This window comes from Notamacropus eugenii, chromosome 3, assembly GCF_028372415.1.
Source record: "Notamacropus eugenii isolate mMacEug1 chromosome 3, mMacEug1.pri_v2, whole genome shotgun sequence".
Classification (NCBI taxonomy): Eukaryota; Metazoa; Chordata; class Mammalia; order Diprotodontia; family Macropodidae; genus Notamacropus; species Notamacropus eugenii.
In genome coordinates this window covers 42,592,900-42,618,691 of record NC_092874.1, presented here as the reverse complement: position 1 = coordinate 42,618,691, position 25,792 = coordinate 42,592,900, and the positions used below count along the sequence as shown (strand labels likewise).

Below are 25,792 nucleotides of genomic sequence, written 5' to 3'. Positions count from 1 at the left end.
AATGGTCTTCCACACATTTTGACGAATGCAAGTAGATCCAGTCATCACTACTCTAGCAGCAGGCCACTGTGAAAGGTTCCCCATGGGGCCAGCTGTGGCAGCCCAACCACTCCTTTCTGGAGTGTGTCCCTTGACCTTTGTGGTGGACCAACCTTGAATTCTCTTAACTATTTGGTGTTCACCCTTCCATTGCCTCCTTTTCCTTGACCCCTGTTACAAAGGAAACCAATTATATTGAATATAGTTAGCCAATTTTTTTTATTTTAAACAAGGTCATGGACCCTGTGCTACAGGTTAGTAGTAACTGTCATACTGCAGGCTTTCTGATACCCCCTTCAACTCAAAAGCTTATATTCCCTAGGGCGTCTGAGCTTTGCAAATCTTAAAATGCTATATAATTTCTTGTTCTTGTTGCTGTTGTTAATTAAGGGGAGGATCCAGACTTAGGAATCTCAGCAGAGAACTTTTTTGTCTTTTTTATTGAGGGTTTGGAAAACCTTCAGTTTCTCAGGGAAAGGAGAAGCCTCTGGGAGCATTAAGGGGATGCTACAGTCATCAGATTCCTAAAGTGGGGCCCAGAGCTAGCAGGCCCTCTATTCCTTCCATTTCAGAGAAGATCTAGAAGGGTCCTCAAAGGACCTAGTCCAATTTTATTTTACAGAGAAGGAAACTCAGGCCCAGAGAGTTGAAGTGATTTGTCCAAAGTCCCATAGGTATTAAGTAGGAGAACCAGTATTTAAACCTAGATTCCATCTAGGTTCTAAGTCCAGCATCCTTTTCCATTGCACCCCCAAACCTCCCTAGGTCTTAGAACTTTCTGTAAGTTTGGGACTTTTTCTTCAAGTTGCTAACAGTAAACATTCTAGAAAAAAATAAGTTATGCTTGTCTAAGCTTACAGTTAGGAAACCTGACTTCCAGTCCCCTTTCTGCCTCTGACCTTGGTTGGACAGGTCACTTGAGACTGTTTGCCTCTATTTTCTCTTCTCATTCAAGAGGATTATAAGCCCTTGGAGGGCAGAATTTGTCTTTGTAGCCCAGTGCATGGCACATAGTACGCACTTAATAAATGTTTGTGGAATTGACTTGAATTCATCTCAGGCCTCTTCCAGATGTTAGGCTCTATTTCTTCACATCTTGGGAGGGTGCCAACTACAAAGACTCAGGCTTCCGAGTCAGAAGGTGTCACCGATTTAAAACACGTTTTGTCATTTGGGGAAGGCATTGTGGAGCCAGGGACCATTCCCCACTGGGCCCCTTTCTTTCCCTTCCCTGTTTTTTTTTTGTTTGTTTAGTTTTTGTTTTTTTTTGCTCCCTGGCCTGTTATTTGATTTTTCTTTCATCTTTGGCTTTTGTCCAGAAGCGTCGGCGCTTGCTGACTCAGCGGGAAGTGTCTGCGTGTCCTTCCCACAGCTTCCTTTTTGGAGTCTGCAGTAGATGGGCACTGATTCTAATCCAAGATGGCGGTAGCTTTCTTGATGAAGGTCCAGGTTGGCATTTGGGCTTTGATCTTTGATGTTAGAAGATGCAGCTTGAAGGAGCTGATGAAAATGTTTAGTCCTTCCTGGAATGTGACATCATTAAAAAAATGTATCATAAAAAAACCCACAAAATTATTTCTTAACATACACTTACTCTATTTACCATATTATATGAATACACATATAATATAGTATCTCATTTATGAGTTATAATGATAGACATTTATATAGCATATTAAAGGTTACAAATAATTTTACCTACAGTATATCATCAGTTTTTGCCACAACCTGGTGAGGTAAATACTATAGACGCTGGGATTATTCCATTTTAATAGACGAGGAAACAGACACAGAGAAGTTGGGGGCCTTGCTAATACGTGTGAGAGGCAGGAATCAGACCTAACTCCCTTCTGACTGTATGTCTAGGACTCTCTTAAGAGCTGCTCCTTGGAACTGACTAGAACTAGCCTCCCTGGTAGTAGATTGCTCTGGAATGATGTGATAATGAGCCAGTCCACAAATCCTGGATATTTACTGAGTAGCGGCCGGTGTGCAGGCAATGTAGGGAGATACAAGGGTGAATAAGACAGAATTTATAGGCTAGTTAGAGAACTGACCTCTTGAGGAAGGTTGTAGGGAAGTAAGAAGGCACGCTTCCATTTCTTAGTTTAATGTGAAGCATGTATTGTACATAATGAAAATTCAAGTTTCTTTTTTTGAAATGACCAGCGATACTATTCACTTATCATAGGAAGGGACCTTAGACACCACTGAGTCCATTTTACAGATAAGGAAACTGAGGCAGACAGAGGTGAAGTCATATAGCTAGTGCGAGGCTGGATTTGAACTCAGGTCTTCAGATTCCAGGACCAGAGAGAACTTTGTGCACTGAGCCCTTTGCATCTCTCATCCTGCTCAAAGCTATATTAACAGTTGAATCACAGGTCTGGTACTGAAAGGGACTACAGATGTCATCTAATCCAGCTCCTTCATTTTCCATGGGAAGAAACTCAGACCCTGAGAGGTTATAGGGCTTGTCCAGGGTTGGACAAGTAACAAGTATGAGAGGCAGCATTTGAGGCAGCTAGGTGGTGCAGTGAGTAGAGCACCAGGCCTGGAGGCAGGATGGTCTGAGTTCAAATCCAGTCTCAAATACTTACAACTTGTATCGCCCTGGTGAGTCAGTTTGGTTCTGTCTGCCTCAGTTTCCTCATCTGTAAAATGGGAATAATCATAGCCTCTATCTCCCAAGATTGTGATAAGTCTTAAAAAATGATATTTGTAAAGCACATAGGTACTTGATAAATGGTAGCAATTACAACTATTATTTTAACCCAGGTCCTCTGACTCCCATTCTAGCACCCTTTCCACTACATAATAAATGGAGGGGAGAGAGCAAGACTGGTTCTTAATATTAGGAAAAAGATTAAAAGGTAAAGGATTACCAAAAAAAATACAGTATCCCCCTGCCCCTCAAATATTTATACTCACAGACACACATACGTACCTGCACATATATACAGCTTCTGGTCTTAAAGGATGTCTGCTTTTTTAAAAAGTATATATATATATTTTAAAAGACTTTCTTGGTGCAAATATCCTTTTCAAATATTTTAAGACCACAGTCACTCTGTCACACAGCCTCATGACCCTTCCCAGTGACCTGTGGGTTTTCCTGCATCTTTCTGGAGCCCCAGGGAAAAGCAGAGTCTGTTACATCCCCCCCATCCTTTACTATGTCATGCAGGTTGTCTCTGGCCCCAGGGAGCTTTGGGAGGTGACCCAACACCATGGGAATTAGTCCACTCTGTCAGGTAGAGATAATGCAACCTTCATCAAACAACATGTTCCCGCTTCAGATTCCTTTGGTCTTGCTCCTCCTTGTAGTGAGTGGGTCAAAAGTATCATCTTCCTCCCCCAACATCATTCTGAGCTCTGAAGCTAAGCCAAGGTTGGATCACCAGCTTAGGGTGTTCCATAGCCAGGTCTCACTACACCCTCTAGTGTTCTCCTGTGTAACAAAAGGCCAGGCTTGCCTCTTGGAAATGCCCTCGCTTCCTTTCCATTTATCATTTGCAGGTTGGTTGGTTCTGCTAGAGAGTATTTGAGACAGGATTCAAACCCTGATGTTCCTGACTCCCAAGTTCAGGACTTTTTCTGTGCGCCATTTTTATAGATAAGTAAACTGAGGTTTAAAACAGTTGTGAGCTGGCATTCAAACTCAGGTCTTCCTGACTCCAAGCCCAGCCCTTTACTCTCTGCATCACTTAGCTCCCTGTTATTTCTTTATAGAATCAGAGAGTTAGAAGAGAACCATGGAGATTTTGCATTCCATCCCTTGGAACATGAATTCAGTGACCCCCTGACCTGGGACTAGGAAGTTATTACAAGGGATTCATATCTTGTCCTGGATTTTCCTAATCATCAGTTGGTTACAATCAGGATCATTTGGAGTCCACAAAATGTGTTTAGGTTTAAAAAAAATTCCTTATGTTCCATAAGATTGAAAGCCTCCACTCTACCTGGTCCCCATCATGTAGCCATCAAGGTTAAGACTAAATCTCCAGTGACAATTAATTCACGACTGTCGCCTGGTGGCTTGCTGGTGTGCACAGAGAGCCTTGGACTTTGAGCGAGGAAGACCTGGATTTGAATCCTGCCTCAGACATTCCCTAGCTAGGTGACCCTGAACGAGTCACTTCTACTTTCCCAGAATTAGCTCTCAGTGCTGCGGTGGGGACCAAATGCTAGGAGATGCCTTTGCTTTGTAAGATTTAAAGTGCTATGCAAATATGAGCTATTATTATGATTATCACTACTCCCTGGGCCCCTCTCCGCTTTCAAAGAGCTATAATTGTTAGAAAACTTTACACTGAGCTGAAATCTGCCTCCCTGTGACTTTTACCCACAATTCTTTGTCACACCCACTGGAGCACAATCCCTCCTTTTTATTTTGGGGGTAATTGGGGGAGCTGGAAGTTCTTTTGTCTTTAGGCATACCCTGATTTTTAAGGCCTGCCCTTGTCACTAGTCTAGTCAACTAGCATTAATATTAATTAATGCCAAATCCTGAACCACTAAAGTTCTCTGGGCCTCAGTTCCCTCATCTGTAAAATAAGGGAGTTGAGTTAGATGGCCTCTGAGGTCCCTCCTAGCTCTGGATGTCTTGGTGAAGGACAAAGAGCATAGCATGGAGGTGGGAGGCGGACATGGGTTAAAGGGCAGCCTCCAGGACCTCTGGTTCCAGATGAGTCACCTTTGCTCTCTGGACCTCACTTTCCTCATCTGTCAAATAAAAGAAAAATGTGGAGCAATGGGCAAAATGATCTATACTCTTTTTAAATCTTCTTAAAGAGTTTTTTTTTTTAAGGTCTCATATTCAATGATTATTCTCCTGTGGTCCTCAGGGAGGTCCAGGTGGCTATTTTACCACCTTCTGACTTTTCCCAGTAGCGTTTACTTCATCTGAAAAATATTCTTTGCCTTATACCAGGGGTGAAAATACCTTTTTTCTTTCAATGGCTATTGGCCCATAGGAAAAAAATAAATAAATGAAGGGCTACACCCAAGTAAAAGCAACTTACAACATTTTTGGGGGGGGGGCAGGAATGTTTGATTTAACTGGGCTGCTGTGCAATAATTATAATGACCAAGTTTGTCCTCAAATAAGAGATAGGAAAATGTATCTCTTCTCCTTTGCAGAGGGGGAAGACTTTGGGTGTGAATCACTACATACAATATCAAACCCATGTCATGTGTATGTTAAATTTGCTGAATGGGTTTTTTTCTCTTTTTTTTTCTCTCTCTTTTATTTTTTGTTACAGAAGATGGCTATGGTTAGGGAAAGGGCATAAAAATTAAAGACACCAATCAATTATTTGAAAATAGAATCATACAATTTTTATTTGGGGAAGTAAAACAACAAAATATGCTTCAGCTTTTAAGAAATTATGGATAGTCAAGGAGAAGAAAGAAAAAGGGGAAAGATGCACTTAGGAGAAGTTGAAGAGAGGATGGGAGATCCCCCAAAAAGAGAAGAAAAGGTGGAAATCCGACAAGATGGAAGTACAGGAGACTGAGAGAAGGGGATGGTAGCTAGACCAACATCTGCCCATTCAGCCCCACCTTTCTGGAACCCCCTACACGGGTGTCTCATTTCCCTGCCCTGTACTCTCCTACTAATCAGAATGCTCCCCCATTGACCTAGTAGAGGCCCAAGACTCCCAGAAATCTCCCCAGAGCCATGACCACTGTTTTTTCTTCCTCTGCTTTACCAATGAAGCAGCTTGCCAGAAACTTACATCCATTCATTGGCCAAGTGCCTTTCCTCTGTGTGATGCTGGTGTAGAATGCATCATGGAGACAAAAATTCCCTTGCATAGGATGCTGACATTTATACTTCAAGCCTTCTTTGTCTTCATCCTGTCTTCTGGGTAAATCAACTATTCTCATATTTTCAATGATTACCTCTTGATATAATTGAACTTAAAGCATACACCCTGAGAAGGCTATCTTTGTATATTCTAGAAATGGAAAAAAGTGGTGAACAACTACAAATAACTTTTCTTTTTGAGTCAACTGCCATCTCCTAAGTTAGAATCATATAGAACAAATAACCATGCCCTTCCTGCATTCTTTTCCTTACTAGAGGATAGAATCAATGAAATCCTTTGCTGGGTTGTTAACTTGGTTAGTGTTTAACTAACCAAGTTAACAATCCAAGTTGATGTTGAGCCAAGGGACTAAAAATGAGTACAAGCTTAGATTTGTTTCATAATCCAGGAAGGGTTGTGTTTCAGTAGAGAATCTATGTTCCCAGCTTCTTAAATACAAGGTGACCCATTTGCTCTAAGGTTCTTACTCTAACTTAAGGCAACTACTTGGTTTTCTCACTGGTAAAAATAAATAAATAAAAAGTTGGATAAAATTGCCTCTAAAGGTCCCTTTCAAACTTAAATCTACTATTTCATCAAGGAGGAGTTATAACTGCAACTCCAGTAGTCTTTAGAGGAAAAAAATTGTTGAAGGATTTTTATTTAAGAAACTGCTAAATGGGTGGAAACCAATGGTAATGAAAAGAAATTCAAGACAGAGGAGACAGAAATGAATGATAGAACAAGGTTCTGGAAAAGGTGGGAGGGAATGGAATCCAGGGTCCAGATATTGAGAGATGAACTTTGGAGTTGGAATCCAAACTTTATCTTGAGCCGGAACTGAATCTCTCCATCATCTCAAGTTGACATACATCTGTTCTGTTTATGTTGGCAAATGTTTGGCATAACTACCCAGAGCTATCTGGGGATGCCACTGTCTCATAGTAGTAAGTATGGAGTTGCCTGTTACATGAGCCATTTGTCAGTAGTTGGATAGAGAAGCATGTGAACTACAATATTACATTTTCACCAGAGACGTTGAACACCTTTAAACCTTTTCCCCCTTCACTTAGATAAAATTAAAAGAGAGGAAGCTATCACTCTTATCACAATGTGTGTTTTCTACAGTTCAGTTCCAAAAAAAAAAAATGATATGAGAATGAGAAAAGCAAATTTAAAATCATTCAGCTTATGTGCATGACTTTCCCATTCAGCACATTCCCTCAATGATCATTCCTTGAAAAAATGTGTTAATTTTTACTCTACCACATGATGATAAGAAACTGCTAGACAGCAGCAGCTGTTACAAAGGATATGTGTGTTTTTCTGGGCTTCCTTCACCCCTGAGTGCTTCCTTTGGCCCACACAGCTGCTAAATATTTCACCAGCTTCTTTTTAAGGGGCAGGGAGGAAGTGCTGGGAGGATGATATATCACTCTGGAAGGTCTGAATGACAAGGCCGTTGGACCTTGGTGCCAAAATGTTTGTCTGCTTCACTCAAAACCTCAACTCTAGTCTGGTTTCAAAACAGTGCCAAAGGTTGCAAGACTTAATGAAGAGAAAAGAAATAACTGGCTTGTATTTGAATCCATCTGAGGAATATTTGATTTTGTTCATTTTGCTTAGTTTTCTTTGTTGTGATTATCCTTCCTTTTTTTTTACCCCCCCTCTGCTTTTGTGTTTTTTTCTTAGGTCGGAAGCTGAGGGGGAAAGCCTTTTATTTTGTCAATGGCAAAGTATTCTGTGAAGAAGACTTCCTGGTGAGTGAGTCCCTGACTCATAGTCCTCTTGCTTCACTTCCAAGACCTCTCCTTTATCTATTCCTACAGAAACCCTGAGAAAGAGGATGTTCTGAGGAAAAAATGAAACAGAGAGAGCCCCTGTGACCTTGTTACCTTCTTAATGTTGCCTCCAGACAATCCTTAGGAGCTACTTGAAAAGAACATTGGATTTTAAGTCAGAGGACCTGGGTTCAAATTCTGGCTGTGTGATATTGGACAAATAAATGATTAAATCTCTCTGGGCTTCACTTTTCTCATCTGTAAAATGAAGGGCCTGGCCCAAGATCATTTCCAGCTCTAAATCCTGTCAAATGAAGAACAAGACTGAGCTTTAGGGATCATCTAGTCTAACTTCCTGATTTTATACATGAGGAAAGGGCATCCATTGAAGCCCCATGGGATCATGGGAAGCCGACTGGGCCTGGAGACAGAAGAGATGTGATTCAAGTCCCATCTGCAGCACTTACTAACTGTGTAAACATGGACACATTCCTTTCATTTTTTCCAAGATTCATTTTCCTCATGTGTAAAATGGTGATCCTAATAGCACCAACCTCACAGGGCTGTTGTAAGGATCAGATAGGACCAAAGTATGTAAACTTCTCCATAAACCTCACATGTATCAGCTATTGTCATTGTCCAGGGCTACCCAACAGAGTTGAGAATAGAACTCAGTTCTCCTAACCTCTCCACCCCCATGTTTGGATAAGGCAGCAGCAGCTTAATGGTCCTTGTCATGTCTAAATGAGAGGCGATGCTCCTAGCCCCATTGCCTTTAACCACCAGCTTGGGCTGAGTGCCTTGTTTTAGACATTGTTCCAAACAGAAAGAAGAATGCTTGTACCTTGATACAGGTGCAGATTGGAAACCCCATCCTGTGATATCCCTTTCTCATGTTAAACTTGAAGTATGTTAGCAACAGTTTGACTTACACAGACCGGGCAGCCCAAATGATGTCTCTTCAGGAAAAAACCAAAATTTTCTTCTTCGCTATAGTTTAGTAAAACTGATATAATTTTTTTCTCATTGAGAGATAATCAGCAAGTTTCTTTATTCCAGAGGAAATTCTAAGTTTGAGAGGTGGTGTAGTATAACAGATAGAATGCTGGACTTGGAACCAGACAGATGAATTAGAATCCTACCTTTGACACTTACTAGCTATGTGATCATGGGCAAATCATTAAACATGCTCCATTCCTCAGTTTTCCCATCTGTAAAATAGGTTTAATAATGCCAGTAATACCCACCTCTTGGAGTAGAAATGTCTAATGAAATCACATGTGTAAAGCAACTATCTAAAGCACTATTTGTGTCTGTAATTTTGTTTGTTTCATTTGTGATTTTCATGAGGAAACTGTCTCTACCAGTGCATGGAAGTTCATACTCTGGGACCTCTGGAGAGTTGAACTAATCCTCTTAGAAATTTGCCCAAATCCTTCAGACATCATGACTTGCCCAGGGTTCCTCAGTGGCATGTCTTAGATCCTGTTCCAAGCTCCAGAGTTATCCATTGGCGCAGGTGTAAATTCAAAGCACTTCCATAGGATAAGTGTGTGACCCCATGAGATTTGAACTCAGATTTTCAAAACCCCAAAGCTGTGTCTCTGTGCACGATGGCATGCTGACTCCAGATACGATTGTTAAATTTAAACATACTAGTACTGTGCATTTTATGAAGGCAGGCTTCCTTCATGGAGTCAGACGTCCACTTTCAAATGGCACCTGTACCTACTCATTTTATCTCTCCTAGTGCGGACATAACTCTGTTTTCTCTTTCCCTTGCAGTATTCTGGTTTCCAGCAATCTGCCGACAGATGTTTTGTATGTGGACACTTGATAATGGATATGGTGAGTAGTGATGACCCAAGAAAGACAATGATGTTTGGAATGAACATGCCTCCAGGTCTAAGAATATGCAAAAGAAGGAGGCCATCCTCCCTTGACTTCTTATTGCAACTGGTGCCATGGAAAGTGTAAAATACACATGAGACTTGCTAGCTAAAATAGAGTCCAGGGAATCTGGCTTTTATCTGAGTCCAACCTTACCAGTAGCAGCCATGAATGGTTAGGTCTATAGAGACATTTCCCAGATGATCTCAGTTTGTTCTTTGTCCTTCATTTTTGAAGAAGACCAGTGACATGAAGGGTGATGTCTTGACTCGTTCATGAATTGGATTTAAGTGAAGCTTGCCTTAGTTGGAATCTGAGCAAGAAAACAGACTTATGTAATTAAGCATTTGAATTCCTTAAAACTTTTAATATTATGAATATGGAAGCAATAGACTGTGTCTCTTTCTCAGGTAGTAGTGCTTTCAAGTAAGAGATCTAACCTGGTAGGTTATCTCATAAGCTCCCTGAAGGCAGGAGCAGGCACATATTAGGTGCTTAAGAAATATTTATTTAATTGAATTTCCCAAGGCTGCTCAACTATAGGCATTTTTGATCACCATAGAATTTGTTTTCACCAAAAAAAAAATTAACCATTATCTTAAATTGAGTTGCATTCTATTGCAGTCTTTCTGCCTATTTCTAAGGTGTCCTTTTTGATCAGATAAAATAATAAGGCAGTAGGACCTTCAGTATATTTGTGATTATTATGGATAGTTCAAACCAAGTTTTGGGGGGTTCAGTAGACTCCCAGAAATCAACCCCTATGGATCCTGGAAAACCCTTACCTATTTTCATACATTGGTTCCAAACTCTTTCAAAGAAATAGGTTAATGGAGACTTCAAAAAGTCATTCCTTCCTTCCTCCTTCTTCCAGGATGAATTTCATTCATACCATTATTCCACAAACTCTTAATAACAACATCAACAATGTTCTATTCTCACAAGCCTAAGATTCTGAAAGTCCTTCCTAGAGTCTAATTTAGATGCCCTGGATAATTTAACGCCAGCAACTTTTGCTCTGGGCTTGGGAAGGTAGAAAAGTGGTCTCAGTCATAAGATCATAGACCTAGAGATATGATCTATAAGGGGACTCTCAGAGGTCCTGTAATGCCACCCCACCCCCTTTTACAGATGAGCAAACCAAAGCCTTGGAGGCTAAGTGACTTTGCCTATAGTCAGATAGACAGTACATTTCAGAGGTGGAATTTGAATTCAGGTCCTCTAATTCAAGAATTCTTTCAACAGAAGTGAATGAATAAAGCATTTTATGAGCAGGTGAACACTTAGGATAGAGCATGTTACTAGTCCATGGTTTTGGGTGTATATCAGAGGTCATCCTAACCTCTAGGACATGGCTGTCCAGTCAAGACTTTCCATAATAGAAGTCACCTCAAAGGCAAAGGTTGGTAGCATCATGGAAAAAGCTTGTAGTATATTGAAAACCAACCACTCCCAAATTCTTTTTCAGGGGCTATATTTGCTTTAAGCAGTGCCTGATCTATGATCCATATTGATCAGTCCTGATTTTTTGTTGATGGAACGAATGAACAACGTCATTTCTTTATAGGAGCAATTTGCAAATTTGTGCCCCTTCCTGTGATTCCCTGGGCTTTTTATGGACTCTGCATATCATGTGTCACTTATTGGGTTGCAAAGCAGGTGCATAGCTTTATTGTTCAGATGGTAGAAGTGATTTATGCATGGAAAAGGAGATCTAACTGGATGACCATGAAGGTCATTCAGCTGAGAAGCCTGGCCCCTACTGAGTAACAAACCAGGTCCTCTCACACTCCATCCAAGTTCCAGCTGTTTGTGCAGCTTAGCATCATATTGCTTTCCCTTCCCTCCCCTCCCCCAACAATGTGAACTCTTCCTCAAAGTGAACTATAAAGACAAGGTCTCCCATGGCCCATAACTGCTTCTCATGCCCCATTTCATTATTGTCTCTCCTCTTCTTGCTCATTCTCACCTCCTCCCTAATCCTTAACAAATCCCATCATTTTCCCTTTCTCCATCTCTCTTTTTTTTCTCCTAGATCCTGCAAGCCTTAGGAAAGTCTTATCACCCAGGCTGTTTCCGCTGTGTGATCTGTAACGAGTGTCTGGATGGGGTGCCTTTCACGGTAGACACAGAGAACAAGATCTACTGTGTCCGAGATTACCACAAGTAAGGACCTAGTAGGGAATGACTCCAAGCATAAAAGGAGTTAATTTTGTTAAAGAGAGAAATGGACTAAGCTCAGCATTTAAAAAGCACTGTCAAGTTGTTCTTATCTATTGACCAATTTTTGAAAAAAATTAATTTCATTTTTCCCCAATTACATGTAAAAACAATTTTTAACATTTGTTTTTTAAAAAAATTGAGTTCCATGTTCTCTCCACCCCTCTCCTTGAGAAGGTTAAGCAATTAGATCTACATGTGCAGTATTGGCCAATTTTAAAATGTTCAGTCTTTTGGGTGTGCAGAAAGGGAGAGATGATATGGGGGAAGGTGATAGTTGTCTAAAGGCAGTCCCATAGCAGATGGGTAAAACTTGCTTTACTTACCCCCAGAGAGCAAAACCAGAACCAATGAATGGAAATTGTTAAGAAAGACCAATTTAGCTTGATGTCAGAAGAAGACTTCCACCCAGGGAAAGCTGCTGGCCAGTAGAATGGCTCCAGAGGTGGTAGAGGCCTTCCCTTTGGGAAGGACTTTAAGCAGAGGCCTCTTATTGCATGGAATCATGGCCTTCCTTGTGACTGGTTGATTTGAGATCTGGGTTGGATTAGGTAATCATTGAAGTTGCTTCCAACTCTTGCATTTTGTGATCAGCAGTCCAACCTTCTAGCCAGGCCTTAAACAAGCTTCCTCTGGGTTTGTCTGTCTTTATGTACCACAAAGGATTATGCTATTTGTGTAAAGGATGTCATCTAAGAGCCGTAGAACCAGAAAAGAAGAGAGGTTACTCATTTGTCTAGCGCAGGGAATAACCAATGGTCAAAAAGTATGCTCCATTGGGTCCAGTGTGAGGTCAAGCCTACCCTACTGGGCAGGCCCTAGATGGAGGAGTTCCTGGAGGATTTGGACAACCAGAAGTTTCCGTCTTTCCCAGTGGAGGGAGGACCCACATTGATGAGATAATGGAGTGATTTGTGAAGTGTGGATTTTCAGTTCCTAAACAGGTAGGCTGTTTACTCATTGACTTGCACCAAGGGAGCAGCCCCATTTTTGGCAAAAGCAAAAGAAGACAGTGAGGGATTTCTGGTTTGATAGACAGGTCATATATCCACCAAACAATTAAATCCTAAGTCAATCTAAGAGCACAGGAGAGATGGTGAAATGGGGGCAGATCCTATTCATAGATGTGGAAGGACTTTGGAATAAGAGGTCATATGGCTGTTCATCTGGGAAGGCTTCAAGAAGGTTTTAAAGATTGTGCTTGGAAGAAGGTTTGGCACTTGGTCCTTCTTCTGCCATTACCAATATTCTGCATCTTGTGTTTTTTAGGGTATTGGCCCCCAAGTGTGCGGCATGTGGACTCCCTATTCTTCCATCTGAGGTAAGATACTTTTAGGAAGAGGAGCAGTGAGGTGGCGCAGTGGATAGGATTCTGGATATAGAGTCAGGAAAACCTGAGTTCAAATCAGGCATCTGACATTTCCTAGCTGTGTGACCCTGAGCAAGTCACTTAACTTTGCCTCAGTTTCTTTGTCTGTCAAATGAGCTGGAGAAGGAAATGACAAATCCAGTATCTTTGCCAAGAAAATCCCAAAAGGTGTCAGGAAGAATCGTACATGACTGAACCAATCCAACAACAACAACTTTAGGAAGAGATAAATACAGTCCACTTCCAGCCTTCATCCAAGTGTCCTCCTAGACATGAAGGTCTCCATAAAGCTCAGCTGTTTTCTTCCTCTCAACTCTTGTCATTTCTTCTTCTTAAACCATGTGAAACCCTAACTTGGTGATAAATAGAATGTTTGTCCATCCAGGAGGCTTGAACTCAGGGCTCCTTTCTCCTCCTATCTTCTTTTCCTTACCCCTGGACTATTTTAATTTTCTACCAGCTCAAAGCCATGGAAAAAAATTGTAGAGAAGGAAGCAGCCCAACCGTAGGAAATGTTGACCCCAGTGGTCTTTGCCTCTTGGATTGAATCAAATTCTTCTCCTAGATATTAATGCTCCATTTACTATAATAAGTAAAAGAGAGAAAAAAGAACTGAAAAGATCACATGATCAAAATTAATAACAGTAATTATTATTATTATTATTTTTAAAGTAAGTTCATGGCCTATATGTTTGTATCTTTCTGTAGGGAGCCCAGAATTTCTCCCAGAAAGAAAAATGCCCCTTTCTTCCTGACATGCTTCCCATGCACTTCCCATGGTCTATGAACCTCTCTGCTCTGACTTTTTTCCTGTATCTGATGTTTTCCTTGCTTCTTTCTGATGCAGGGCTCTGACGAAACCATCCGTGTTGTGTCAATGGATAAAGATTACCACGTGGAGTGTTACCACTGTGAGGTAGGCCAGCCACTTTCTGGGGAAGGGCCAGGGAGCCTGATCGAAAAAAAAGCAAAAGGGAGAAAAAGTCCCCCATCCCCCCAAATTAATATTCTGAATAGTGTGGCCAGCAGGAAACAGGACAGAAGAATGAATGTTTGCTTTTGGGAATGATTTTTTTTCCTCTGCCAGCTCACAAGTCTGAAATTCATAATCACTCTTTATATACCTGAGCCATATTGGCATTACAGGGCTGTGTTGGCTGAGCCTCAGGTTTCAGATCATGTTTGTGAGTTCAGTTTCTGAGGGAGATGATTTTGAAACCCTGTGTGATCCAGAGAAACCACAATCCTCTCCCCACTATAGTCTGTATGTTCTCATGACAAGCAGGTCAGATCTCACAGCACAATCTTGGAATTAACAAAGAAAAAATGCAAAAAAACAGACTGATTACCTATCTAGCGCCAGAAGCCAAGCATGTTGAGCCAGTCACTGAAGCACTTAAAGCCTCTCTTTTACACAGGACACTCTGATGAAAGTAACAGCAACTGAAATTCCTGAATCATTTTGAGGTTGTATGTATATGTAACCTTACATATAAATATATGTAAAACATTTTATATATTATATATTAATATATTTTATATATTATATATATATTATATGTTAGAATTTCACCACTACTCTGTGAGATGGGTATTTACAGATATGATGCCCATTTTATGGATGTGAAAACTGAAGCTTTGGCAGAGGCATTTTGTAGATGTGAAAGTGACTTATCTAGGGTGACAGACATAACCAAGGTAGCACAGGTCGGATTTGAATCTCATTCTTCCTGTTTCCCATTTCCAGGCTTTGCCCACTGCCCTGCACTGCCAGGCAACATTTTCAAAGTCTGGTTTATGCTCAAAGTGGGTCCTTCCAAAGGGGAGCAGCCCTTCAGTAGTGACCTAGTAGTCAGTAGCTGGAGGAGGGCATTTTGCAAAGGCTAACTGCAGGCTCGAATGTGACCAGATTCATTCAATGACCCTCTTTGTGGCATCATTTATCTCAAGCCTGCCCCCAGAAGAATCAACAGTGGTGCCTCTAGAATCCAGGGGAAGTAGCTCAACAATGGTCCTTTGCAGCAGGAACCTAGGAGATGACAAGAGCAGTCAGTGGCATAGTGGATAGAGTCCTCAACTTGGAACTGGAAGACCTAAGTTCAAATCCTGCCTCCTACATTTATTAGATGGGTAATCTTAGGCAATTTAACCTCTCTCTGCCTCAGTTTGCTTATCTATAAAATAGAGATGATAGCACCTATCTCACAGAGTTTATCAGGATCAAAAGGGATAATATTTGTGAAGTGCTTCAAAAACCTTAAAGTGCTATATAAATGTTAGCTTATTGGCAATTATTATGTGTTAGGAAAAAGTGGAGAGATTTGCCAGCTGATCAAAAAGCCAGAAATTCTCAGACACCCAGTCTCTGAGAACTTTCTTTCTTTCCTTCCTTTCTGCTTTCTTTCTTTCCCTCCATCCTTATTTCTTTCCTTCTATTTTTCTTTATTTCCTCCCTCCCTCCCTTCCTTCCTTCCTTCCTTCCTTCCTTCCTTCCTTCCTTCCTTCCTTCCTTCCTTCCTTCCTCCCTCCCTCCCTCCCTCCTTCCTTCCTTCCTTCCTTCCTTCCTTCCTTCCTTCCTTCCTTCCTTCCTTCCTTCCTTCCTTCCTTCCTTCCTTCTTCCCTCCCTCCCTTCCTTCCTTCCTTCCTTCTTTCCTTCCTTTCTCTCTCTTCCCTCCTTCTTTCTTTTTAAAATTTTACTGTTTTTATTCTGAATTTAGTAAGCACACAAAAAAGAGAATGCTTCCATATACAAAGCAGAATAAAGAAAAGGGGAATTGGCTTGCTTTTATTTTTTTAAGTATATAATCAATCCCACATGTTGCTTTCCAAGCTGTCCTGCTTGGCTGTTTCCTTCTGAACCCTGTTCCATTCTCTTCTGCACATTTTTGTGAATGAAGCTTTGTCTCTGTCCTGGTTCTCCCATCAGGCTCCCAGGTCAGGAAGCTATAGAGGGCTAATGAATGGTTTTTAGTCTCTCCCCTTCTCCCACTAAAATGGCCACCTTGACTCCTTAGGATTGTGGGATGGAACTCAATGATGAAGATGGCCACCGGTGTTACCCTCTGGACGATCACTTGCTCTGCCATGCCTGTCATCTGAAGCACATTGAGAAGGGGTCCATTTCGGTGGCCACCCACCAGCATCCCTACTAGTCCAACGTGGGCAGAACCGATTCTGGTGCCGTTTCCCTGCATTAGCAGCAGGGAATGTCTAATCAGAGAATCATGGTTCTGGTTTCAGAGACTGGGGTATGTTTGGGTTGAGGGAGGTGGGAGGGCGATAAAGGAAAAGGTAACTTGTCTGTGTGCACGTGGTTTTGTTTTTCCTTGGCCAGGAAAGTGAAATATTATCCATTGTGGTACATTTATCTTCCCCGGGCCTTCCTCCATACTCAGGAGGTCTTCAGAATACTTGGGAGAATGCATCATTATAAAGGCACAAGGAGATTCAGTCATGGAAAGCCCAATTAGCCATCCTGAGACCTGCGTGCTGAGGATACTGTGCATTCTTCTATGTGATTCATGTTGAGCCTATTTTAAGATCTTCCCCCAATTCCCCACTCAGGACACCAACAGATTGATAACAGACCTTCACAGTCATTCTTTTTCCTTAGGGAAATTAGAACCAAGTATAAAACAACCTTCAGATCTTCCTTTTATCCCAGAAGTGAGATTTTAGGTCTTCTTTAGTCATCTCTGAAAATAATTGTTGCATTACAAAGAGAGGCAGTCTCTACATTTCATTGGTGACATAGTTAACATTGGTGACATAGGTGACATTTTCATTGGTGTCATAGGAAGACTTTGTCAACAGTGTAAGCTAGAGCCAGGTTTTTATATGAAGCCAAGGAAGGTGGCCATAGAAATATTTTGTCCTCAGAGCAGTTTTTTTGGATTGGACCCATGTTTTGGGAGTTTTTGGTGAGAAAACGTCCTGTCCCAGTGGAGATCTGCCCCTTCTCTGATGCTTAGGGCCTGGGAGAGTTTCCTGGGGCACTTAGACTTTCAATGACTTGCTAGACTCAGAGAGCCAAGGATGTGTCAGGGCACCATTTGAATCCAGATCTTCCTGATTCTAAGGACAGTTTTCTATCCACTATGCCATGTCAACCTCTCATTGGGTTTACTGGCTCCAAAATCTCTATTTCTGGCACCTAGCACATACATAGTAAATGTTTTGATAAATGTTTTTGTTGAGTCTCTTCAGATTTACCTTTTCCTCAACTCCCCTCCCACAAATCCTCCCAAGAGGCTTGGGATGCATAGGATAGATCATTTCTTCTTTTTTCCTGCCTTGAGAATTTTACTGCTAAATCTACCATGAGTGAAGAGCTTGGTGCAGGCACCATTCAGCTCATGCCCGGTCCTCAGGGTTAGGTCCTGGAGCTCAAAGGCTCTTGTTGGTATGAAATGGATATTGACTAGACAGTGGGAGGGTGTTCTTTCTTTTGCTTGGCCACCTTTTTGTATTTGGACTTACACAGGATTCTGGAGACAGATTGAAGAACTAATACCTTAATGTATATAACGCAGATCCTTTTTCTGGAAAACCAGATTACTCAGGAACATGATCCCCATCATCCTGGAGAAAAGGTATTTAAATCAAGAAAGTTACTTCAGGCATGAAACCATTTACTCTGATATTCAGTACCATAAACTTGGAGAGGTATCATAGTTTAGTGGATGGAGCCTTACACTTGCAATCAGGAAGACTTGAGTTCAAATACTGCTTCAAACCCTCACTAGCTCTGTGACCCTTGGCAAGTCACTTAACCACCACCTGCCTCAGTTTCCTCATCTGTAAAATAAGAGAATTTAATTCCATGACTTCCATAGTCCCTTGCAGTTCTAAATCTATAAGCTTTGGCTTTGTAGAAACCAGCATAAGGAATACTTTTTATATAACTGCTTCCTTAGACTATGGATGGCTCCTCAAAAAAATTCAAAACTTTTCTAATATAGCCTAAACCAGATTTAAGGGTAAGTGCCTATACCAGAGTCCTCTGCTTTGGTCCTCTGAACTCTTTGTTTACATTGTGTCATACCCACTAGTAAAATGGTGCCTTTTCTTACACAGGCCAATCTCCAGTTTGTGAAATCATTTGCAATTTAGATAGATGGAAATTTGTGCCAGATTTAAATTCAGGCACACTGTCTTTAATAGTTTATTCACATTTCCCAAGGAGCAGCACAACCTAAGAAACAGCTGGATATTGGTAAGATTTCATTTACCCTTATGTAGAGCTGAGCCTCTCTTGGGGGCCTAGTGCTAATATCACTCAGTGGAAGGAACAGGAAAAAAGACTCCCAGGAAAAAAAGTCTCCCAATTTTTTTCTTTTTGGATGCAGCCTATGGTAAAGGTACATCTTATTGCCTGTCACTGGCCTATCTTTACTCTCAGACCCTGTCAGGCAGGACAAGGACACAGTGAGTTCTGAGACCAACTACCGCTGGCCCATGAAAGCTTTGAGTGCTGAACTTCTGGAGACGTCTGGTCAACCTTAGGCTCCAGCACAAGTAGGGGAGGGGCCTGGGGAAGTGAAAGGTTGTTTCCAGCAGGCTTGGGGTCTAGTTCCCACAGCTCTGTGGAAGAATTAAAAACTAAAGGCTCCGGCATCCCAAAGTGTTTATCTGCCTGTAGAACCTTCGCTGGTCTTTGTCACATCTCCAGGGCTTGTCTGAAACCAGGTAGCAAGTGTGTTCCGAAGCCTGAAAGAAGCCCAGACTTGACCCTTGATGAAGTGTTTTACACTTTTATCAAAATGCACGTCCCATAGCTGAATTTAGTCAAGTTGACCGGGCCTTCTTCTCATTTTCCTTCCTACCCTATTCCAGGTTCTGGCCTGGTAGGCCTAGCTTAATTGGTGGATCATGGAGTTAGACTTAGAATGGATTCTAGAAATCATCTAGTCCAATGCCCTCATTTTACAGAGGAGGAAACTGAGGCCCATAAATGTGAACTGACACGTCCAACATCATGCGAGGAGTAAGTGTAACCCCAAAATGTGAGCCCATCAGTCAGCAAGTGTTGATTGATTAAGGGCTGTGCTAAGTAAGCACTGGGGAGAGAACATAAAGAAAAGCAAGACCAGTATTTGTCCTCAAGGAGCTCCCATTCTAACTGAGAAGCCAACACATGCATACACGATAGGTACAGCTCTGAGTCAATGGCGCCACTAAATAGCTAGGGGAAGGAATTTTTGTGTCATCCCTGTCCCCTCCAGGGTCATTCAACTCATCTCTAATGAACCCTGGGTCCCTGGTCACTGAAAAACTCCAGAGACAAGCCCTGTAAACTCTGCTCTAGCTCAGTCATACTGACCGGCTGTGCAAGTTAACAGGAAGGCTTTTTATCCCCTTCTATTCAGAATGTAGTCTGTATAGCTGATTCAAGGTGATAGTCAAAAAGAAAAAGAATTTGTCCTTGAGTAGGTGATCATTCGCTTAAAACAGGTGATTTTTTTTAAATTAAAAATTAACTCAGTAAACAAAAAGGAGAGTCAGGCAGTCAGTCAACAGGCATTTATTAAGTACCTACTATGTGCCAGGTCCTATGTTAAGTACTGGTGATACACACAGAAAAGCAAAGTGACTTTCTGCTCCCTCTTTGGCCTTCCTGGTTCCAATGCCGGCTGGGCTCTGCTGATGCGGATCTTTACTTCCTGGAACGAGAGAATTTATGGGAAGGATTTATAGGAATGCCCCTGGGAGGGGGCTTCCTTGGGGTCCCCCAGTTGTGAGGTGCCCATGGGGAAGATGGAGCTGTGTGACTTGGGGAAGAAGCCTGTCTTCAATGCTGGACCCACAGGGTTTGGCTTAGTGCAAATTCTCTTTCTCCCCTTCTTTCTCTCTCCGAAGAAACCACTGATGATCAGCACCCAGCGCTGCTTTTAAAGTTCTAAAAATGGCAGGATGGCCAAGCCAGCCTGCTGCTTTCAAGGCTGTCCTACTTGTCTGTGCTTCTTACCTTCCTTCTGATCTCTTCTCTGCCTCTAAAAAAATACCTCAATAATATTCTTCTCTCTCTCTGCCTCTCTCTGTCTCTCTCTCTCTGTCTTTCTCTCTCTCTGTCTCTCTCTCTTTCCCTCCTTCCCTCTCTTTCTTTCTCCCTTCCCCATCACCCATTGACCTTTTATTCCCTTTCTCACTATAATCAAAGGCCCTATGGCAACTCTCAAGAACTATATAAGTTGCAGGGCAGGTGTAGATTTGCTTAGGTTTAGGGAGTTTCTTCACTCATCATTCCCTATGCCAATAAAATAAAAGGCCCACTCTATATACATATGTACACAGTGCACATAAATGTATGTATAAAGAGAACATCCACCCATACATGTATATGTGCACATGGCATTGTGTATATATAGGACTTCATACATGTATATATGTGCACGCATGTATTGCATACATGGACCATTACATGCATGCATGTGTGTCGTGCACATATACATGTGTATATAGTACATATATGAATACCCATCCATATGTATACATATATATATGCTTGCTCTCTCACACACATAAAACATGGTAACTGTCTGACTCATATGTAGCAAAAAAAGGAAGCTGCCATTTGCTATCTGTGACTTCAAACAAGTCCCTTTATTTCTGTAGACTTCAGTTCCATCCTCTGTAAAATGAGGGGATTAGACTGTAGGCCCCCTAAAGTTCCCCCCACCCAAGTTTTAAGTCTCTGATCTATGACTTTATGGTCTGATATCAGTGTAGATATTTTTAAAAGTAAAGTGAGGGAACCTTATGGTTTCACCGATACAGTCATTCATACAGGTGCTTTCCATTTAAATTACATGGACCTTGTTAATTTCAGATTCTTCACTTTAGGAAACTAACCTTCTTCCTTTGCTTGATTTAGAGCTTGTCACCATGTCTCCTTCTGCTCATTTCGTAGCTTGAGGCATTTAAAAATGATACAGCTGATTCAAGTCAAATTAATTCTCATAGTGAAATTCATTTAATTGTAGTTTACTGAAGCAGGATCCTGCTGCACTCTGATGTTGACTAACATTTCTTATTAAATGTAGTCTTGCTAGCATCTAAATGTTGAAGCTGGTTCTTCCTGATCCTCGAGTCTCCGCCCCCTTGCATTTTGAGTGCTGACATTTCTGGCCTACTGCATCTGAGTTACTGCAGGAGCTTGCTAAAGAGTGCGGAGGTCTGGGCTCAGAATTCTTGGTAGAATAAATAGGAGCAGAGTCCTCTGCAGGCCATAGGAGGTGTTGATCTGCTCTTTAGATCCATTATTGACTTGTCTCCTTGGATATTTTAGTATTAAGGAAAGAAAATTTGAGTGCACCAGAGTGATCTGTGTTTCTTTCATCCTTTCATCCTTAAATGTGTACAAATAGAATGGACACTTGAAATCTCATGATTCCTTAGGAAGGCCAGCACAGCAGAACGTCATCAGGCTGATGGATCCATTGTAGCCTTGTCCTTCAACAAAGGTCCTTTATTTACCTCCTTCTTTTGTGCAGGAACAAATCCCAAAGAGCCACCCATGAAATCCAAGGTTATTCTAGAACATCTGAAGTCACTCTAGAGTGAAATTTTTTTCTTAAAAAAGACAAAATGAAGGGGAAGCAGGAGCAAGCATGTATTAAGTGTCTGCTGTTGTCAGGCATTAATACTGAGCTCTTTATACACATTTTCTTATTTGGGATGCAGTGTCTTTGACATTTTTTTTTCTGAGCCAGAACTTGGCAGAGTTGAGGGAAAGAATTTCTATATTGAGTATGAAAAGCTCACTGTGAGAGGAAGTGTTTTCCTCAGTGTTTATATCTTTTGTTTTGTTATTGTAGCATGATTCAAGCTATTGTAAAATTAATAATAAGTGTGAAGTGTAGAATCCTAAAGTACTAACCCACAATATTGTTGTTGTTTTCCTAGCACATTGATTATCCCTTCCTGCAGAAGACTGCTCTTTGTAGGGGGATTTAGGCAGGCCTACCTTGGGGCTTTGTGTTCTCATAGGAACAGCTATCCTATATCTTTAAGGTGTCTCCCATAAATCCCACAGGTCTCTGAAGAGTCAGCTTATAAACTTGCCAGATCTCACTCTAACAGTGATCCTTTCCTTTTTACTTCCTCCCTTTTCCTAAGACCATGGCCAAGATCTGCAATGGGGTGAGGCAACCCAATACCTCCGCCTACAGATCCTGAGTGTGATAGATTGAGGGCAGCTGTTATTAACATGTTCAGAAGGCTCCCAAGCTCTCATGACTCTTGAATATTTCAAACTCTGAGCCTGCTTTTGTAGAGAAGAGAAATGTTTAGTTCAGTAGGAAGACCGTTATTGGGATAGCTGAAAACAGGGGCATTGGTAAAAGTTACACCTTTGGACAAATTATATTGAAGAACACTTCTCAGCCCTTTCCCATCTCATTGATCTTTACAACAATCTTGAGAAGTAGGTGGTTTAAGTATTATAATTTCTATTTTACAGATGAGGAAACTGAGGCTCAGATAGATTTCTCTCCTCCTCATCTCTCCCAGCTAGTAAGTGGATATCAGTACACAAACTCATGTCTTCTCATCCAAAGTCAGATGCTCTTTTTACTTCACTACCCTTGGTTAAGATTCCCCATCACCCTGATGCTTGCTTGGTGAAGGAATGGAAAAATGTTTTGTTTTGTTTTGTTTCTTAATCTTGAAATTGCTATTTCCTCCTTTAAAGTAATTGGCATTCTTGATGCAGCAGGTCTGCTATATGTACATATGCTCACACTTTTCAAACCCCAACAGCTTGAAATAAGCTGGCCAGGGCCTACAATACTGAATGGTACTCAAGTTGTTTGTTTGTTTCTAGGACATTTCAATTTCAAAAAATAAAAAAATAAAAAAGCTTGTTAGTCCATCTGGTGACATAACTACTCTCAGCTAGGGGTGGATGGATGCTGTCTTTTTAAGCTGTTAAGTATTTATGATATAATAGGGCCAGAATTTTGAATTACCCTAATAAATGCAACTGAGTCAAAGGTTGAATGTGTGTCCTTTGTCTACTTTTTTTCTTTTTGTGATTCAATTCAACTTGTTTTAATTCAATATACGTCAAAACCTTCTATGCTCCAGGGATCAGGCAGGAATATAATAAACACTAATAAATAAAAAGAGTTTCAAGAGGGAGAGAGTGCTTATCACTGGGAAAAGGCCTCATGTAGGTGGTGGCAAATGAACAACGTTTTGATGAAGTCACAGATAATACTTTTATAAAAATATATTTCTAAATTTTTATCCATATCTTTTGTGTTTACATCCATTTTTGCTTCTATTCCTTCACTGATCCCCAGTAACAAAGAATTTTAAAAGAAGGAGGGAGGGAAAAGCAATTTGATAAAACTAACCAATATTTCAGATTTTGTTGTTGAGTCATTTCAGTCGCGTCCAACTCTCTGTGACCCCATTTGGGGTTTTCTTGGCAAAGATACTGAGGTGGTTCGCCATTCTCTTCTCCAACATTTCAGCTGAGTCTGACCTCATATGTACCCATAGTCCCCTGCTTCTGCAGAGAAGGGAGGATGATGTCACTTTCTTGTCTCTTTTTGGGGATCAAGCTGGGTCATTAATATCATAAACATGTTGAGTTTTCCCTTTCCATTTATCAATAAATATTTATTAAACTCCTTCTCTCTGCCAGGCACTATGCTAAATGCTCAACTGACAAGTGATGCACATTTAAAATGCCCTTTTCTATTAGTAAGGCCAGGGGATCAAATGTCATTGATAAGAGTGCTTCCAAGGTTACACCCATTTGGAGGATCATGAGGCTGTACTCGGGCTCATATTTTCCTACATCCTTCCCATGTTCAAACTGACTGTGAACTTTGGGTTCATACAAAACCCTGTATGGACCACAGAGGATTCTCAGGACCCTAGCTGTGTGTATGAAAGAAACCAGAGATCTGACATCAGGGAAGAGATTTCTCTCCTCGAGTTGACTCAGGACTTCTTTCCAGCCTGTCTCAAAGTCCAGGGGCATCTACATTCTCCCCTGATTCCCTGGTGCCAACAAACCTACATAGAGAAACACTGAGATTAAGATCAGACACTTCCAAGGGGGAACTGGAAAGTCATGGGAATCAAGCTGTAAAGATAGGCTTTTTCCAGCGTGGATTTTTTTGAGATTGGGTCTACGGATATTGGCCACTCTGGTGATGTCTCACAGCTGATTCCACTGCAGCTTTGAACTAATCCTTTTCTGGTCTGAGCCAGTTCACTCCTCAGACACCCTTGCCCCCTCTCCACACTCCCAGGGGTGCCCCGTACTAGTGCCAGACGTAGATTGGACACCTTGTTGGCTTTAGTCTTACTGTATCTCGGAAATCCTGAGCTCAACTGATTCGCCCAGGCTTAGCCCCCCTCAGCAGCAGGGACTACATGGTTATTCTTGGCTTCTGTGTTGATTAAAAAAAAAACATTAAACATATTGTTCCTTCTCCAGGCTATGCCGTCTTATATTTCAACTTTAACTGCAAAATCTCTCATCACTGGTTCATGTGCTCACTTTGGCAGCACACGCACTGTGAACTGATCCATTTCACTTTTATCAAAAAGAACCGCAGAGCAGAACAGGACCTCGGAGGCCTTCTAATTGGGCCTGGGCATGATCAAGACTGTCCTCTAAATATGGTTAACAAGTGACCATCCTTGCTTGCAGACTTATAGTCAGGGAGTGCCCATCTCCTCAGGTCCATCTGTTCCACTTTGAGATAGCACAGAATTGTTCAGAAGTTATTTTGAGACCAGGGGCAGCTAAGTGGCCAAGTGTATAGAGCATTGGGTTTGGGATTAGAAAGACTTCTCTTCCTAAGATCGAATCTGGCCTCAGATACTTACTAGCTGTGTGACCCTGGGTAAGTCACTCAATCCTGTTTGCCTCACTTCCTCATCTGTTAAAAAAATGAGCTGGAAAAGCAAATGGACATGACTGAACAAGAAATAATATTCCAAAACCAATCTGGCCTCTTTGCAACATGTACCCATTGTTCCTAGTGGTGTCAAACAGAGCAAGTCCCACGATGGGACAGCTTTGCAGATACCAGAAAGTAGTGATTACGACCATGCAGCCATCACTAAACGTCTCCACTTCCTACATATGGCACAAATCAGAGATCCTTCACCACCTGGGGTGCCCTCCTCTGAACTTCTACTATCTTAACCCTGTCCCTAAAATGCATTACTGCAAAGTGAACAAAACACTGCATCAGGGCAGAGCATAAAGGGGTCTTCCTCTTCCTAACTCCCTTAGCCTGTTTTAATGAAGCCTAAAATTGCATTTGCTCTTAACTGTTTTGAAATTTTAATTTTATTTTGAATTTAACAAACATCAAATAAAATAGATTATTTCCATAGAAGTAGTAGAACAGAAAAAAAAAAGATTGTACATGAAACTGCAGGTCTCTTTATTATATATGCCTAGTTTTTCTTCTTATCAACCTGTAGCTTTCACAGTGGTTGTGCTTGTCTTCCTTTCTGGCCTGCTTTCTGATCTCTCTGTCTGTCTCTGTCTGTCCCTCTGTCTGTCTGTCTGTCTCTCTGTCCCTCTCTCTCTCTGTCTGTCTGTCCCTCTCTCTGTCTCTCTCTGTCCCTCTCTTTCTGTTTGTCTGTCCCTCTCTCTGTCTGTCTCTTCTTCCCTCCCTCTTTCTCTCCATATATATATGTAAAGT

General features: G+C 41.4%; 1 protein-coding gene across 2 annotated transcripts in view; it reads left to right on the top strand.

The window, feature by feature from the left end:
- The window catches only part of LIMD1 (LIM domain containing 1), a 77,054-nt gene extending 53,943 nt beyond the window's left edge, over positions 1–23,111 (top strand). For both annotated transcript variants that reach the window (XM_072651386.1, XM_072651385.1), the window contains exons 4-9: positions 7,545–7,612; positions 9,419–9,481; positions 11,559–11,689; positions 13,013–13,064; positions 13,960–14,028; positions 16,127–23,111. In XM_072651386.1, the coding sequence (XP_072507487.1) occupies positions 7,545–7,612; positions 9,419–9,481; positions 11,559–11,689; positions 13,013–13,064; positions 13,960–14,028; positions 16,127–16,264 (521 nt within the window). In that variant the 3' untranslated portion in view covers positions 16,265–23,111. The remainder of the gene's footprint in view (positions 1–7,544; positions 7,613–9,418; positions 9,482–11,558; positions 11,690–13,012; positions 13,065–13,959; positions 14,029–16,126) is intronic.
- The last annotated feature ends 2,681 nt before the right edge of the window (positions 23,112–25,792 follow it).